This window comes from Eschscholzia californica, unplaced genomic scaffold (assembly GCF_041429995.1).
Source record: "Eschscholzia californica isolate CP2 unplaced genomic scaffold, dmEscCali1.0.p SCAF_3, whole genome shotgun sequence".
Classification (NCBI taxonomy): domain Eukaryota; kingdom Viridiplantae; phylum Streptophyta; class Magnoliopsida; order Ranunculales; family Papaveraceae; genus Eschscholzia; species Eschscholzia californica.
In genome coordinates, this window is record NW_028238420.1 from 16,979,139 (window position 1) to 16,997,598 (window position 18,460).

Here is an 18,460-nt window from a genome sequence, read left to right on the forward strand (position 1 = left end):
GCTAAGCATTGATAATAAGGCACAAGCACTTTAATACCATTTCATGCTTTAGCAACCGAGCATCTAACCCAACTTCATGTTGGTTCTCTGTCTCCTACTAATTTATAGACCTTGCAATAAATTTTTTACTTGTAAGTGACCAGTACTAAAGGAAATCAAGTTTGTTGAGGGTTGATATATAGTCCCACATTGGAAGTTCATAATAAATCCTACAATTTTAACTGTTAATAAGTAAATATTCAAATCTCTTCTTTGACTCGTATATATATACTAGTGACTTTAACAATTCCCCTTTTTTTACCCGGAAGAGTTTACCGAACTTGCTTCAAAGGCTACCAGAGCCCCCGGATCTCAACACACCAATGGGGCTTTATCAAGGATCATAACCACTTGCCCGACTTTGCGTTGGTTAGAAATTTGGGTTACTTCTTTCTCTTCGTGCCTCTAAAACCCTAAACGTCGGGCCAAAATTTCGAAAACTATGTTTGAACATCAACATGACAAGAGTCCTTCTATATGTTGAATTGCATATTATGTTTTCATGACTTACAAATCTACCTTTGTGGTAAATAGAAGAAATGGTAAACAACAATAGATTGACGATAGGGAATAAAAACTTCGGGAATAAAGGATTGATGGTTTTGGAAAAAACCCTCCTCGAGGTATGGTTCTGGCGAAGGAACTGTGTGTGTAAGAGAGAGAAAGGGTGGGAGAGAAATAAAGCAAGAGAGTGGGACAGAAAGAGAAAGGCAATAAGAGAGAGACAATAACATATAGAGAGAGAGAGAGAGAACGAGATAGTAAGAGAAAGAACAAGAGAGAAAAAAACAATGAGAAAGAAATCGATAGTAAAACAGAGAGAGAAAGATAGTGAGATACAATGAGAGAGACAGAGCAGTTGAAACTACGTGAGAGAGAGAGGGAGAGAGAGGGAGAGAGAGAGAGAGAGAGCGAAAGATCGACATAAAAAGAAAGGCTGTGAGAGAAGGCGAGAGAGACAGTGACAACACCGAGAACTGTATGTGGGAAAGAGAAAGAGAGGAAGGGAGAGAGATAGACAGTGAGATAGAGTGAGCGAAAGAGAGATGGAGAGAGTGAAAGAGAGATAGAGAGAGTGAAAGAGAGATAGAGAGAGTGAAAGAGAGACATTAAGAGAGAGAGTGCCAGACAGTAAGAGAGAGAGTGAGAGAGACAATAAGACTGTGAGAAAAAACGAAAGGGAGAGACAGAGAGAGACAATAAGACTGTGAGAAAAAAACCAAAGGGAGAGAGGGAGAGAAGAGAGACAGATAATGCCACAGAGACAATGAGAAAGAGAGAGCAACCCAAGAGAAAGGCATGAGGAGATCAAAATTAGGGGGCAAAAAGAAAAAAGTCAATTTTTGAATCTAAACTAAAGATGCCCCTTCCTCAAATATAATTTGACCAAAATCTTTATTTCCCAGAGACTTCCAGGATGCACCAAAGCCGCCACCATGATTCATCAAGATATTAGAAGAATGCTTTCTCAATAGTTCCATTTTATCTTACCTATTACAAGTGGGTTTTGAGATTGATTTTCCAGTCTTGTAATCAATGTTTCATTCTTTACAACAAGAAGATGTCATCTCAGACAGTCTATATACATCATTTGCATACAAGAATTAACCGGATAACCATAACTGTGATCCTCTGAAACTCAACTATTTGGAATATAACCACGAACTGAAGATCCCGTGTACCTGATGAACTTTCGGAAACAAGAGGTGAGAATAGTGGTATCCTAAAGTTAGGAAGGTCAAAATATTTCCATCTGACAATCATATGTTCCTGTCAAGGCTTGTTTCGAAAATCAGTGCTTCAAACCTAGAATCCTCCTCCTGCTAGTGTAGCAGCCATGGAAGAAGATGCCTCTTCAAGAGTCCTCTGTTTCTGAACGGAGTTGAAGGCTTCAATAGCATCTCCTTCCTCCCAATCAATATAATCATCCACCCCAATACCACACTCTAGTCCAGAATTAACCTGCTCATAATGAGAAAAAAATGCTCAGTTGGAAACATAACAGAGATGTTTGATATGCTAGATCGAATAAATTATATATATAACTAGTCCATAAATTTAAATCAACCAGTTAGTAAATCGTATTTTATGTACCCTTAATAAAAAAAAATTAAAACTTCTAGTCTAAAAGATGACTGTTACGTGGAAGATGCTCGAAATTTGGATATCAAATTAGGTAGTAACTAAATACTGAACCAAATTCAGATCAACTGCAATATTATAAGAACTAAGAACAGATAATTTGATAATAAATTGCAATATTTATAGGTTACTTGTATTGGTTGAGATTTTGAAGCACACCTCTTTCACAGCTTCCTTAACCCTTCTCAATGAATCAACAACACCTAGATAGACTGTTTTTCCATTTCGTAATACCCGAATTCCACAGCCTTTCACTACTTTTCCTTCCGTTACCATGCATCCAGCAACACGACCGCTACCACTGCTGAACACTGCCCTGACTTCTGCTGCTCCAATTGGTACTTGGTCCTGTAAATGATTAGAACTGATAAAGTTCAGACATGTGTATCTATCTATGTTTCTGACAGTGGATCACATGTATGAACCCGTGGTGAAGGCCAATGAAGCAAGAGGTAAAACCTAAGACATATCTATACTGAAATTCAGGCCAATAATAAGCATTCTCATGGCTCACATCTAATAGATTTCAGAATTCAGATAAAAGAAGACACAATGTTGCTTAAAAGTAGAGAGTACTACCCCTCAACTGGTCCAATTCTAAATTTAGAGGATATCTTGGTTGGACTATAATAAAACAATAGATATTATAATTAGTTTACCTCGACGGTATCTAAAAGTCCTTCCATTGCTTTTCTTATATCGTCAATGAGCTCGTAGATGACTTTGTAAAGTCGAATCTCAACACCTTTGTTTTCTGCATGGCTCTTAACGGAACCTGGTACTTTGACATTGAATCCAACTATAATAGCTTTACCAGCAGCAATAGCAAGATCAACATCACTTGCACTTATATCCCCTGTTGCTTGCAGGAGAAACTTCAAAGTTACATTTTCTTGTGGGAGCACTTGAAGGGCTTGTCTGATGGCTTCAATGGATCCCTAATAGTGACGCAAAATTAGTTTAGGAAAAAAAAAATAGATCACTTATAGAAGATTAATACAATAAGCACGAAAAAGTTCCGCTTTGAAAAATTTCCAGCCTTGAAGGCCACAACAATCGCATTATCCTAGTGGATATGCACCAAAGTTGATAATTGTGTAATCTAATCATGTGTTCCACTAATTGACCTTGCGCAATCATGGTCCCAAATTTCAGTTTTTCTTTCATTTGGTTACCAGAATAAAATCATTTCTGGTCCGTCTTATTAGTGCTACTGAGTATTGCTTCCACGTTATCGAAATGCTTTGAAGATTTCAAGGTTAGATTCCTTGATTTCTGAACAAGTGAAACTTTTTTCAGTACGTTTTATGTAATGTATCTCCTTCAGGCAGAGATTGTGATCTTTCTGTTATGTTATAGAGGTAATTTCCTCCTTGCCCTGACATCATGTTTTTTTTTCTTTTCTTTTTTTTGTTATTTTGGATTTTATAAGTTTTTAGCAATACCTGTACATCAACTTTCATAACAATATTCAGCTGGTGCAAATCTGATCCAGCTAAGTTAGAAAGGGTGACCATGCCATCCCCAGCCTTCAAGGATATCCTTTCATCTCGTAATGACTCTGCACGTGCCTGTGCCCTTTCACGGGCAGTATCAAGCGAGTCGACAACCTCAAATTCATCACCAGCAATGGGAACATTACTCAAGCCAAGCACCTGTTCCAGTAGTTATGGCATCAGCAGATATCCATAATAAAACCTGAGCTCCAAACACAAAAACGTCTTCTCTTTTTTTGTGACAATTTTATAATTATCATTTATCCATTTCTATCAAGAGAAGCACAAACAGAGGCAATTGATAAATTTCATGTTATTTGTACAGATTCATGAAAATTGTGTACTGCCACTATTGCTCCATAATATAACCAGAGAAATATGAGAATCTTGCATGAAAGACAAACCAGGGAAATTGACAACAGACCTGTACAGCAGTGGAAGGAGCTGCTTCAGCAACCCGAGCTCCACTGTCATCAAACAAGGCTCTTGCCTGATAATAGTCAGCACATCAAAAGGACTAATTAATAATCAATTACAGTAGAACTGAAGTATTAGTTGTAAAAAAGAAAAGAACAGAAATTTGTGTTAAACTTAAAGAAGTACTCTCGACCACCATAACAAACCTTTCCAAATGCTTCACCACAAACTAGCACATCCCCTTGTTTTAGGGTGCCATTTTGTACAATAAGCGTAGCTACAGGCCCTTTTGATTTATGAAGACCCCCCTCAATTACCGTGCCCTTGGCATTTCTGTGAGGGTTAGCTTTCAACTCTTGCAACTGTAATTGACAATCACATTGAAGATCAGTATATTCGTAGACTGGATGATTAGAAAACATTATATATGTCAAAGAGTTCTCGGGTCTTGGACAGAATATACATTATAGTTTTACTATGAATCAATCTAAGAAATACACACACACACACACACACACACACACACACACACACACACACACACACACACACACACACACACACACATATATATATCTACAAGCCATGATATTCTGAGAAGAACATTGCAACATTTGACATCTCAAATGAACCAACTGGTGAGGATAATGATTCTTTTGTGTCTACTAGACAAGATTATTCTGAAAAGCACACTGACAATTTCCACGAGGGAAAATGTAGTCCTGCGCGTATGTGTATATAATTGAATAAAAATATCTGATTTTGTATTAGTATCTATAACAGTCATGCACAGAGTTGGGAAGAAAACTACTTTATTGAAAAATATCTTACACATAGTAAATTATGTTATCTTCTTCAATGGAATAATGGATTCTAAAATCTCAGCTCAGATATGCAAAACAAGTCACAAAAGTAAAGGACTGAATAGACAATGTAGTGACGAGGTTGTGTATGATTGCCCTTTTTGTTGGAAAAAATGAAAAAACACTAATGTAAAGGAAACTACTTTATTGAAAAATATCTTACACATAGTAAATTATGTTATCTTCTTCAATGAATTCTAAAATCTCAGCTCAGATATGCAAAACAAGTCACAAAAGCAAAGGACTGAATAGACAATGTAGTGACCAGGTTGTGTATGTTGCCCTTTTTGTTGGAAATAACGAAAAAACACTAATAGTAGAACTTTCCATGTATTTGATAGGGTTGTTACTTGTTAGAGAACAAAGACTCTCATTCACGTGATTGTTTTTTCGAGAGACAACGACCCATCTCCCATTAGGAGTATATTTCTCACATTAAATCTCTGCTTTCATGTCTAATTGCAATCTAAGACAGCAAAGAAGGGTTAGACTCTAAGGCTGCTTCACAACATAAATAATCAACGTCAATCTCGACTGAGAAGAAAGGAACAATGGATATGGATTTACCTCGGCCACAAGCATCACTGTTTCCAACAAATCATCCACATTCTTCCCTTTGAGAGCACTGATCTGATGGAGGAAATGATTTACAAATTCACATATCAGCTTCCATGTCTAAAGCATCAAACAATAATATATAGACAACTATAGGTTTGACGAATTAAATACCGGAACCATTGGGACATCACCACCCCAATCTTCTGGCATTAGACCAATTGAAGAAAGCTCTTGCATGACTCTTTCGGCATTCGCTCCATCCTTATCTATCTGAAAAAACAGAAAGCAACAGGATAAGTTGACGCATTGAAGTGACTATTAAATAAGATTAATATAGTGAATATACCTTATTGATTGCAACAACAATTGGAACCCCAGCTGCTTTAGCATGAGCTATGGCCTCACTTGTTTGAGGACGGACCCCATCGTCAGCAGCCACCACAATTATAGCAATGTCAGTCACCCTTGCACCACGTGCTCTCATTGCACCAAATGCCTACAGGAGCGATACAAGAATTATATTACAAACAATCAAGAATAACTAATAGTGTGAATTAGGAAAATTCTAAGTGGTCTGTAAGAGGGACATAATACAGATAGAAGTTGCAGTCAGACCTAAAGTAAGAACATCTAAAAAGACTGCAGATTCTACCTCATGGCCAGGTGTATCAAGGAAAACACATGGTTGAAGATTGCCATCAACAGGTACGAGCACCTTATATGCTCCGATTCCTTGTGTAATCCCACCTGCTTCAGATGCAGTTACCTATGCCATAACAAAAACCCACATATTAGTTATGCTATGCCTGGTCAGAGCCAACATAAAACAGAATTCTTGAAACAAAAAACCGTAATGAGAGTGTCATGCAGGGTCTCGACAAATACCGACCATGATAATGAGTGATAGTTGTAGTTTGAGATTGAAGTGAGCAATTCATCAGATTTCTAATGAAATGATCTATTAACATTCTTTAGACGGGTGAAATTATGTCAGACAATCAATCGCCTACAAATATAACTTACTCTGTATAACTTAGAAGCATCGTTCAGTAACTTTTTTTAGCCTCTTATGGAAGTAAAAAAAAACATTGATCTATTAGAAAAACTTCAAATACATATAAAGCGTATAGTTTGTTACCTGCTAAAATAATAATAATAACTTGCAAGAATTTAAGAAACAAGCAAACACAAAGAAGTAATTGAAGTTCTGTTGCGAGGTTTTAGAAAAGCACTTTGTAAGTTCTGAATCTTCTAAAAAACACAAAGATATGCATGCCTCAATACTAAAAAGCATCCTTCAGCATTGAGGCACTCACGCTCTAAGCCTCTAACTATTATTTTAAACCTTTCTCAGATAAAGCATGAGTGCCGTGGCTTGAAGAAACTATCCCTACATGACATCTGCAGTATAAACTCTACGCAACAAATGTTAAAACATAGATTAATGTAGAAATTCCAACAGACGTCATCTCACCTTGCTCTTACGAATATAATCCAGAAGGGTAGTCTGTTAAATGAAGAACATGAAGCACATATTAGCAAAATCGGGAACAAGTAAATGCAGTTTTTCTATTACTAGAAGCATTGACGCGAAGGAGAAAAGGTCCCAAGGAAGAAAAAGAAAGAGAAGGATATTGTAGTACTTACTTTCCCATGATCCACATGACCCATTATAGTAAGAATAGGAGGCCTACTTTCTAGTTTTCCTAAGTCTGCCTCATCAAAAATTTCTTTTTTTCTTGCTCTCTCTTCGATTCCAACATGAGCAGCATCTATAACCTCAACTTCGTACTCTTTACATACCATCTTGACTATGTCTCTGTCCAATTTCTGTACCCCATCCGGCTTAATTCCCTTCTCGTAGAGGTATCCAAGAATTTCACCCTCGCTGATAGCTAAGTTGTACGCCAACTCCTCTGTCAGCATTCCTTCTGGCTCCACCTCTAGAATTTCTACTTTTACTGGAGCTGCATCAGCTGCTGCCCGGAGCCGAGCGGCCTTTCGACTTGCTTTACTCCATTTTCTTCCTTTCCTACCAGCACCTGGAATAGATACATTAAGGTCTGAAGTCTCATCATCAGGAATCTCAGCATTATTAAAGCGCCTCCTGGAACCAGCAGCAGCACCAGATCTCCTGCGTTGTTCATCTTTAATCTTGGAAGAAGCAGGATTTTTCCCAGGTTTAGGAGGTGCTAAAACCGCCTGAGCAATTAGGGGATCAACAATTGGTTTCTTTGATGCAAACTTGTCAATCAAGATTGGCTTCCGCTCTCGGGTTTTGGAACCAGTACTTTTCTCCTCAGAGGCAATCTGTGGTCGAGGAGCTGCACCAATGTCCTTTAGGATAACCGGTTTCTTTATTACGGGTGGAGGAAGAGCAACAGCCGGTTTCGCTTGTAACATTGGTTGAGCTCTCAGAGGAGGCTCAAGAGATTTAAGAGGGACCTCAGATTGAACTTCCCCATTCACTGCCTTCTCAGTCTGGACTTCCTTCTCAGTTGTAGTGATCTTAGGAGATTCCTTAATAACTCTTTGGACACTAGCAACTGGATTCCCTTTTCGCCACACACTCTTCAAAGTCTTCGACTTCCGATTAGTCACTGAATTCACGGGCCCACCTACTCTTGGGCTAGAACTTGTTCCAGCTGCAGGTTTACCACTGCTCCCAGGAGCGCTGTTCCTTTCCCATCTCCCAGGTGTAGTGGTCTCAAGTTTCTCTGCTTTCTCCAACACCTCTCCAAGTGATTCTATCACTTTATTTCTTTCCTCTAGATTCGCGGATTTCTCATCCGAGTCCCCACTAACTTTCTTCGGTGTCCATGTAACAGAGTTCTTACTTCCAGAATTTAGTATGGGCTCGACTCTGGGCTGAGGTTTTAAAACAGGCTTAGGAGATGGCTTGAGGATAAGATTGGGATCCTCATCTTTAATCTCTTTAAATGCAGATTCAAGAGAAACTGAATTTCCCTGTTCTGCTATAATATTTGTCGTAACCATACATTTGCAAACCGATGCACAATTCCATTTCTGTCCATTTGGACAATTAACAAAACTAACACCTTTAACTAAAGAAAATCTTCGAATTAGTGGCGAAGAACCTTCAAAATAGCAAGAAGAACTTGGTCTTACACTTCCCAAACTCGCTAGGGAAGCCATAGAAGCCATAATTTAAAATCTTTGAATCAGCATGAACAGCTATTAGCAATAACTACTGAACCTCAACTACAATCCAACACCCATACACAATTCAATCTTTAAAGTAGAAATTCTAACTATTAAACTGAGAACAAAAACAACCCAGAACCCAGAATTAACTAATAAAGAGAATAAATAAAAGTGGTTTTGATTCAATGCTAGAAACAGAAACCCTAGTTGTATTGTATCAAGGATAAAATGAACTAACTTAGAACGTTCACAATGAGATAAAGTTTCTAGAGAGAACTGGTTAGGGGAGGATAAATATTACCTGAGGGATATTGTGATTCTGATTTCCAAAACTGGGTAAGATTAAGAAATGCAGAACCTTTAAGAAGTTTAGAGAGAGAGAGAAATGAGAGTTTTATAAGGTTGAGGGGGTGGTGGTGATGATAAAGCTTTCGTAAGAATTGTTTTAGGAGGAGGCTGAAGGCTGTGTGGCTGTTTCCCCTCTTGTCAAAATTTACGGGATAAGATTTTCGATTGTTTTCTTCTCTTTACCCCTTTTGCAAATATTTTTGTTTTTCCGCTTCTTACCTTTTTTTTCCTTCCATTTTCCCTTCCTTTCTTTTTCCAAATTTTGGGGGCAAAGATTTCCTTTGGTCAATTATTATTATTATTATTATTATTATTATTATTAGTATTTTTGATGAAAATAGGCATAGCCTTGATTTGTTAATTATAATTGATCAAAGAAATGTTGGATTTATCTGTGTCCTACTGACTTGCAATACATTCAAGAGTTACGACTGATTCAATTGGCGTCTCATAATTATTCCCAAACTTTTAATGAGCTAATAGATGTGCGACCTCATTCGCACTTCTAGAACAGTAAGAAAAACTACAATTTGATATTGTATGTGACACTTCTTTTATATCTGTTATTAAAGATCGAATCTTCCAAGATATCTCTTCTTCTGGTTCTGGACATGCTTTAATAACAATCAGAGCATCTCCTTCAATGGTGATGTTATATTGATTGAGGTTCTTTGTTAACTGTAGAGCCAATCCAGCTGCCTTTGTCTCTGCTTCTAAGGCTAAACATGCAAATGCCGATTGCACCATAGCTATGACAAAGTCCCCTTTAAAGTTTCTACAAACAGCAGCGAGCTTTGCCTCTCCCTCTAGAAACCCTGCGTCGAAGTTTATTTTTAGATCTTCTCTGTCTGGCGATTCCCACCGAGTACTGCTTATTCCTTCAACCAAATTTCTACCAGCTTCTTTTTTGTCTGTCCGTTCGAATTATTCGTTTAATTTCTGAGCTTCCATTATTATTTCTCGGCTACTATTGTATTGATCCCCGAAGTTGAATTTGTTCCTCGTCTTCCATAGATACCACATGGTACATATTCGTAGCTCAATACTTTTTCATCTTCATTACTTGGAAACCAACCACATAAAATATCAATGAAGTCATGACTTCCTTCCATTCTAATCTCCAATGGCGAGTAAATCCAAATTTCTTTCGCCATCCGACATTTTTCTGAAAATATACCTAACTGATTTCCATGCAAGGGAATATGGAAGCTTGATCCTAAATGAAGTAGATGGTTTATCCTTCACCATTGTTGTGTGAACCGACTTGCTTGTAAATCCAGCCTTAGGCGTGTGAATCCAAATGATTTTATCTTCTATACTTCTTGTCGGGAGATTAATCTTTAGAATTTCTTTTGCTTCTTTAAAATAAAAGGTAGTTTCTATCAATTCTTTCCTCTATGTACCCATATCATCAATCAACTCATTTACAAAAATCAACTGGTTCACCTCTTCTTCATTGTTGGTTCTAATAGGCTTAAAACCTCTTAAAGTCGGGATCCAAGGGTCCTCCCAAATTTTAACCCTTCTTCCATTACCAATAAGATAACATAACCCTTTTTTCACTTCTTCTCTTAACTCAAGTATGTTCTTCCAAGTAGTCGTGGAAGGAATATTCGACTTATAAATAAAAAGCTATAAGTTAGGATGTTTAAGACATTTAGCCTTAAGTAATCAAGTGCATTGGATTCATTTTCGAATCTCTACACTAATTTTCCTATTAGTGCTCGATTAACAAATTTTAACTTTCGTGTTCCCAATCTTCCATCCTTCTGATTTGCTTGTAATTTTTCCCAATTTATGTAGTGCATCTTCGACTTCTCGATGTTGCGTCCCCACCAAAATTTTTATTTGACATCTTTCAAGTTTTTGCATCGCCCCCCTTTGGTACCAATTTGTCGATAAAAAATTATATAGGAATACTAAATAATTCACTCTTCAAACGTATGGTCCTACCTGCATGGGATAAAGAACTTTTCTTCCATCCTGATAATTTATTCTCCACTTTTTTCACACAAAAAGAATCATATGATGATATTTTGTACTTCGGCCTTAAAAGAAAGTGCCCCGAATAAACATCGTTGTCCTCCATTTCCTTCGCTCCTAACAAGTTTTTCACCTTCTCCTTTTTCTCTTCGTCACAGTTGGAATTCATATGAATTGTTGATTTTGTAAAATTTATTTTCTGTCCCGAACATTGAGCATAAGTATCTAATACGCATCTCAATGAATTAATATTGTTGTTTGAGGCCTTTCCAAAGAAGAATTAATGTTGTTGTCTGAGGCCTCTCAATGAATGATTGATATTGTTGTTTGAGGCCTTTCAAAAGATGAATCAACTTTAATTTGCCCCTTGAAGATTCTGCAACACTATTTCTCAATTGATCCTCTACATGTGACATATTTGTTTGGTCCACTAATTGTGGCATCTCTTCCAACTCCGCGCACCACCGCCTCTTCCATCACATTCAACCACCACCAGATGCGCACTCACCCACAACACTATCACCACCAAATTCATGGTCACCCATAACATAACCGACACCTTCATCAACTCTTTTCTGTTCATTCTCGTGATCAGAATCAATAATAATGAGACGTTTTCGTCCTCTTTCTTCTACTCCGCTCAACGTTTTCTTTTTTATATACATTCTCTCTTCTATTTCCTCATCCTTCGTAAGACCCGTCGTTCCATCAACCCTAGACCACCCAACTTCTTGAACCTCTTATTTTTGGACCATTCAAGATACATAACTAGTGTGAGGGGGGGGGGGAGGGGGGACTTCTAGATGTTCAACCACAAGAAAAAAATGGAGATACCCCTTCCCTTTCTGTAAGTTCTAGTCTCCAGAAACACCTGATTTAACGTTGCATCGTCTGAAACTAGATCAAATCATCCCTCACTTTGAATAATTTCCCACAAATGGAGCACAATATTTTCCTCCGACAACTTAAACCCCCTGCATGTTCCGTCAAGGAACTTCAAGTATGTCCACTCCTTCGTGAGAGGAACACCAATATTTTGGAATATGATTACATCTAAACCAATATACTGTGCGTTATAAAAATGAAGCAAATCTGTTTCATGCTGCCAAAACCCACCATAGTGAACTTGAATCTCTATCAGATCTTCTACAAGATAATGATAATCGTCGCCATCCACGGAAGAAATTTAGGGAAACTTAGAAATAAATTAGATCAAAAGAATATCAGATGAAGGAAGAGTTAGAGAGAGAGTAAAAAAATTTGAGAAAATATGAAAAGGCGGATGATCAGTTTTAGGGATGGGAAAAGGATTACGTGTCTAATCGAGAAACAACGCATGTGGGGAAGATGCGACGTGATGACGTCTGCAAAATTAATCCCTTGGGTGACGCGGTTTGAAAATACGTGTCTGACGACATAGATGGGTAATTTTGTGAGAAAATATACGACTTTAACAAACTTTTGACAGTAACGACAAAAAGGGAGTCATCTAAGCATTTTCGAGGGCTAGGCGGGAAGCTGGTCATAAACTAGGGTGTCATTTGGAAAATAAGCTTTTTTCATTCAATTTTCATAAATCTCTCTTCATTCTATGCTATAATCTTTTCAATATTCTTTGATCCAAATATCCAATAGAGACATAGATATTCGTAGAAACACCATACAAGTGACAAGCTTGGAACTCTGATTAAGTAGGTTGTACATTAAATTAGGTTAATAAATTAAAACCAATATACCTTGATTTGTTTATCTATTTTCGTAGTCCAAATCCAAAATAAAGATTAAAAATTTTAATGGGCGAACATTTAATGTCGACTAGATAGAACCACATTAACAACTTAAAATTTTGATTTAGTAATAGTTTCAAAGTATTGTTATCTGATATGTGTCGTCAAAGTAGTCATATATTTACATAAATGAACGTTAAACAAAACATTCTTGGTCCTAAATATATGTGTCGTCAGTAAATATAAAGGAGAATTTATAGTGGACTTTTACAAAGAAACAGTAATATAATTAAAATACTCAATTTCTTGATCGTACATAAACTAATGAAAAAAAAAATATATTCTCTTACTTGGTTGTGTTATCTGATGTGGTCATTATTAGTAAGTTGAATAGGTTAACCGCTCAAAATTCAAAATGAGCATATGTGAAAATTGGGGGCGAAAGTTATTGTCTATTTAATCGTAGAGAACATTTAATTGAAAATGGTTGTTTTGGTAAAAAAAATTATAGAGATCTTATAGGGAATGCCCTTTATTGTTAAAGGCAATGTGTTTTGCAAGTTTTACTTGGTTAATTCCTTATGACGATGTTTGGTTAAAGACAATGCTATCTTTGAGGGGTAAGTTCACCCACCCGAAAAAAGTCGTCGGCTAGATTGGTAAAAGTTTTCTCCTCCTCCTCCTCCTCCTCCTCCTCCTCCTCCTTCTTCTTCATCTCTTTCTATTGTCGGCTAAGGGGATGACCACCTTTCATCAGCGGTTTGGTTTACCAGACCTTTATCTGGATCTGGGTTACTTTACCTTGTCGTCTTCATTAATAACCCTCTTTCAGTTCTTCTTACTCTCTCTTATCCTCTTCCATAAACCGTTCTTGTAAAAGTTCTTATTCGTTCTCTTGTTAAGTTTCTTCTAAGGATCATCTTTGGGTTTACAAAACTTGAAAAATGGCTATAAAGCTAAATCTTTTACTGTTTTTTCAGCTCAGAAACTACCTATGTAACAGAAGTATTGGTTATGGGCATTGGTGAAGGCTTACCAAGAAATCCAGTTTCTTCAAATTGCTGCTCTTTATCAGTTTGAGAAACTTGGGTGGTTAAAATTCCATCCATATCATCACTTGGAGAGCGGAAGAGAATATGGGTTGTGCTTGAAACCATAGGTTTTGGTAAGAAGAATAGGGCTTGAGGAGAAGAAGAGTTGATAAAAGGGAAGGACTTAAAGACAGGGTAAAGTCGTCTAGTAAACCAGACCGTACGATGACTATAGAGAGAGAAGAGAGAGATGCGAGGGAAGAAGAAGAATAAAGGAAGGAGAAAAAAGAGAAGGAAGGATAAGATGAAGAAGGAAGGAAGAAGAGAGAGAAAGAAAAAAATCAGTCCAGGTTGCGCGCCAGTGCCGACCTGCGGCAGTTGGGGTTGTTAGGTCAAACAATAGTTGAGGTGTTGTCTCTTCAACACACATTGTCTTAAACCAAACTAGGGATTGCCTTTAGCGAGATTGCTTAAACAACTTTGGACATTGCCTATAGCATCACCCAAGAAATTATCCATAATAACAAAAAAGACAAAAAAAAATTTCAATTAACTAAAAATTGCCAAAATACTATAGGTTAAATGAAATCAGGTTATATTTTTTTCCTTTTCCAAATACCCTTACTCACTAAAACCCACTTTCTCTCTTAAAGAGCCCAAAAAGATTTAGTTCTTTTTTATTCTTTTTCCATTCTTCTTCGATTGGGAGAAACAAGAAGCTAGGATTTTCTCTTTAGATTGGGTGAACTGGCTGTTGCGATTTTCTTCAATCACTATTGATCTTCCATCATTGTGACACCTTTCTTAATTGATTACACTTTCTCTCTCTAAATCCATTGCTTGAAGCCTCGAAGACGAGTTCATAGGTTAGTTTATTATGGCAATACCCACCCTCTTATGACGTTTTTATCAATAGATGCTTTTGTGAAACTGATATGTTCTTCAAAATGAAGGAACAAATATGTAAGCCCAATGAGATTTATGTGTTCTTAATGAGATGTCATATTTCAGAATTGGGTATAGTAGTGTGTGACATATATTATAATTGACGAACATGGTAAGGCAGAGATTTTCGATTTATCGGGGGACTCTCTCAACCATATGCTCAAGAGGATGCTTGCTTGATGTTTTCACACTAAACTCTTTCATTTGGGCTCATGGAAATTTAGGGAAAATCAAGGGGATGGAAAGATCGTTGGAAGATTCCACCATATGGGAGTTAATCCAGACATAAAGACATTCAATATCTTGATAAAATCATATGGAAAAGCAGGCGTGTACGAGAAAATGGCCACCATGTTAGAGTTGTTGTAGATTTTTTTTTTATGCTTTCTTTATCATGCCAATGTGTTTGTTTCTTCCTCTTCATATTTTAGATATTTCTCTTGAATTTCTTATCATAACAATATGCTGCTACAATCATAATAAGAAGTTATCCAAGAAGATAGATAAGAATACTGATTAGTAAATGAACCGTTTTCTCTCCTTTCTCTCTCTCTCTAGAATTTCTCTAACCGGTTACAGATCTGAATTTTCCTCCGACGAAGGGTCATCCCTTCGCCGGAACCCGTTTATCTTTCTGTTGTAGTTTGTTTTCCCTCCATTAATAGTATCTAGGGTCTTCAATATTGAGAATTGCTTTTCTCAAAATGATTTTCCGGGTTGTTATCCACCATAGATTTTTCCTCCCTCCTTTCAATATAACTTTGTTCTTCCAGTAATGACTAACATGTTATGAAGCCATTGATTTCCTATTAATCCGATTTGATGAAGAAGTTTTTAATGAAAAAGATGAGGAAATTATTGACGTACTAACATTATTGACGTTTTTTTACTTCGATTAATCAGATTTTAATCGTAATTGTTTCGCCTCACTTCATGATGAAGAAGGATTGACTATTGATGTCCAAATACAATACATAACGGAAGGAATAGATTCGAGATCTTCAGCATCAGATGAAGAAGACGACGATAATGAGTAATGATAAACTGTTTTCTTCATTGAAGTTTATTCTTATAGGTTATATATAGAGAGACAGAGTTGGAGAAATGGAGGTCTAAACAGAAGGATTCAAGTTTTTGGTGGTGCTCGGTTTTCCAGTGACGACGACGATTTTCTGGCGACAACGACGGTGGTTCTTTAAGTTTTTTCCTGTTATTTTGTTGACCTATAGGGTCTTTTAATCTGTGATCTTTAGGATCCTTTCATCTTTCTTTTTTCTTATTTTCGTCAGTGTCTAGTCATTTTCTCTCAATACATGAGGCACTTTACATTCGAAGTTTTGCAAACTTACTTATGTAACTCTCAAGTATCTGGCCGAGAGGAATAACATTTTATCCCTGTAAATTTGTGATTGTATCACTTATGAATGAAAATATGGTTTCGGGGTTTCAAAAAAAAATGCTATAGGGAAAGAAGTATTGGAGTATGAATTTTTCAATTTCATAGAGTAGCCACATATCTTTCGGGGTTTCTAATTTTTTGGTTCCAGATTTTCTTCTTCGTCTCTGATCTTCTACTTCTTAGTCTCCTTTGGATCTTATTCAATTTTTCTTCTTCTACAAAGAAACCCTATAATCAAATCCAAATCTTTTAAGTTTGCAAACCGTATTTGCAACTATAAACTTGTGGAAATTCAGTTTGCAAAACGCAAACTCAAACCGAGTTTGGAATATTGCAATTGCAAACTCAGTTTGCAAAAGAAATATTACAAATTCAGTTTTTAGAAAAAACATCGGTGCCTTTTTTCCTAGGATTTTTTTGAAAAAAAAGGTTTGAAAGTGACCTTGTTAGTGAGATAATGAAAATCCTTTTCTAAGTAAATAATTTGATCTCAAGAAAAAGTTATATAGGTTTAAAGTTTAAAGAAATTTTTTTAATTAGTTACATAAAATGACAAAAGGGTTTTTTAAGTCTTTGTATGTTTTGACCTTGATAATAGTCATGAAATGTTTATTGTTTTTCTTTTTCCTTATTTTCAATATTATTTTGATCTATTTGGTTAAATATTCAACATTCAAAGTACTAAGAATGTGTCACAAACAAACGAAGTTAAAATGGTTTTAACAGTATTAAGTTAGAGGGTGTTTGATTTTTGCACTTATTAAGTGATTTTCACTTAATAAGTGTGGGCCGGCAATTTTAGGCCGTTTGTTTTTTCACTTATAAGTGAATATCACTTGTAAGTGGTGCCAAAGTAAGTGCAAAAAAGTAAGCTCCAACTTGGAGCTTATTTTTTTGCACTTACTTCCTAAGTGCTAAGAAAGACATTTTTATCCTCACCGAATATAATAATTACCAATATAATTATAACTAAAAAGAAGATCTTAAACAATTGATAAGTAAAAAAAATCTTTTATGACTTTAGCGATAACTCTTTTCATTCTTCACTCATCCTTCACCTAAGTTTTTCTCCTAATTTTTTTTCACATCTCTTCCTTCATCAATCACGGAACCACCCAAAATCCATCATGCAACGTAAGTTATTTCTCCTTCATAATTTTGAATTGTTTGAGATTAATATTTTCAACACAAAGTACTCATAAACCGTAATTCTCTTGTATCCAAACTCATGAGCATAATGAATTAGTATGAAAGGCTAATGTGTAAATACTTTAAGGTCAAAATAGACAATTTCTCATTTTTATGACATTTAGAATTAATATAAAAATAAAAATCAAGCACTTAGAAGTGATAGAAAACAAACGCCATAGCACTTACATTTGATATCACTTACTAAGTGATTATCACTTAGTAAGTGGTAGCACTTGTAAGTGCTAAAAAATCAAACACCCTCTTAGTTTTAATCGCGTTAAGTTATTTTTAAACACATTAGAGACAACTGAGATAAATCAAATTTCAGTTACTTTGTTATTTGAGGTACAAATTGTTAATAGAAAAGTTTATTTATGTCAAAATATTTTGATAACTAATTCTATTTTTTCCCCTAATTTGTGACCAACTCACCGTTTTGGTCTTCGTGAATGTCCGACAGTTCGATTTGGCCCACAGACATCCTATTTGGCCCCCAAACATTTTCTAACCTCCCAATTCTACCCTCATGACATTTTTATAAAAAATTTTTTGTCCACCTCACCTCAACAATTTCAACTTCACCTTCTTCCACATAAGAAGGTCGCCAGAATAAGTCGCCGATATGTGACATTTTCCAACGACCTTTTTATGTAGAAGAAGGTGAGGTGGACAAAAAGAAAAACCAAATTAAATTACAGAAATGCTACAAGGGTAGAATTGGGAGGATAGAAAAAGTTTGGGGGCCAATAGGAAGTCCGGAGGCCAAATTGAACTGCCGGACACGTACGAGACCAAAACGATAAGTTGGTCACAAATTGGGGCCAAATGAAATTAACCCAAAAATAATTACAAAATATTGTTATTTTTTACCAACACTATTTTAGTTCAAATTGCTAAAACTCCTATTTTTAACTGTATACATACATAATATTAGGAATTTGGGCCGAACCAATTTTAAACCTTTTTAAGTTAGAAATACATGTCCTATATTTTGTTTGGTTAAAACTCAAGATTTCTATTTTGTTTCGTGAAAAATTAAAACATTTTTATTTTATTTTGTGATTAACAAAAATATTATTGCAATTCTCTTGCAAGCTGTTGCAAATTTCTTCCAAGTTGTCGCAAACCTTTTCCAAACCTCTTGCAAGCTGTTGCG

At 36.2% G+C, this 18,460-nt stretch overlaps 1 protein-coding gene and 1 long non-coding RNA gene across 2 annotated transcripts; one reads left to right on the forward strand and one right to left on the reverse strand.

Annotated features, from left to right (window-relative positions):
* Positions 1 to 1,491: 1,491 nt before the first annotated feature.
* FUG1 (Translation initiation factor 2, small GTP-binding protein) lies at positions 1,492 to 9,298 on the reverse strand. Its single transcript, XM_086670368.1, has 12 exons — positions 7,163 to 9,298; positions 6,990 to 7,022; positions 6,168 to 6,281; positions 5,862 to 6,011; positions 5,687 to 5,785; positions 5,525 to 5,587; positions 4,301 to 4,456; positions 4,102 to 4,167; positions 3,627 to 3,836; positions 2,841 to 3,119; positions 2,341 to 2,529; positions 1,492 to 2,001 (listed from the first exon to the last, which is right to left on the reverse strand). The coding sequence occupies exons 1-12, from the start codon at positions 8,678 to 8,680 to the stop codon at positions 1,846 to 1,848; spliced, it is 3,033 nt and encodes a 1,010-aa protein (XP_086526494.1). The 5' UTR covers positions 8,681 to 9,298; the 3' UTR covers positions 1,492 to 1,845.
* On the forward strand, positions 3,572 to 9,066 carry LOC147548753 (uncharacterized). The gene is made up of 2 exons (XR_015238041.1): positions 3,572 to 5,038; positions 5,226 to 9,066. It is a non-coding gene; the product is annotated as an uncharacterized LOC147548753 (long non-coding RNA).
* Positions 9,299 to 18,460: the final 9,162 nt, after the last annotated feature.

What these genes read in the sequence shown, in the direction of transcription:
- FUG1 (XM_086670368.1), bottom strand. Translation starts at nt 8,680, where the DNA reads ATGGCTTCTATGGCTTCCCTAGCGAGTTTGGGAAGTGTAAGACCAAGT. An exon ending in CTCCTTCCACTGCTGTACAG is followed by an intron (nt 3,837 to 4,101) that starts GTCTGTTGTCAA and finishes CTACTGGAACAG; the next exon opens with GTGCTTGGCTTGAGTAATGT. An exon ending in TTAAGGAAGCTGTGAAAGAG is followed by an intron (nt 2,002 to 2,340) that starts GTGTGCTTCAAA and finishes CATTATGAGCAG; the next exon opens with GTTAATTCTGGACTAGAGTG.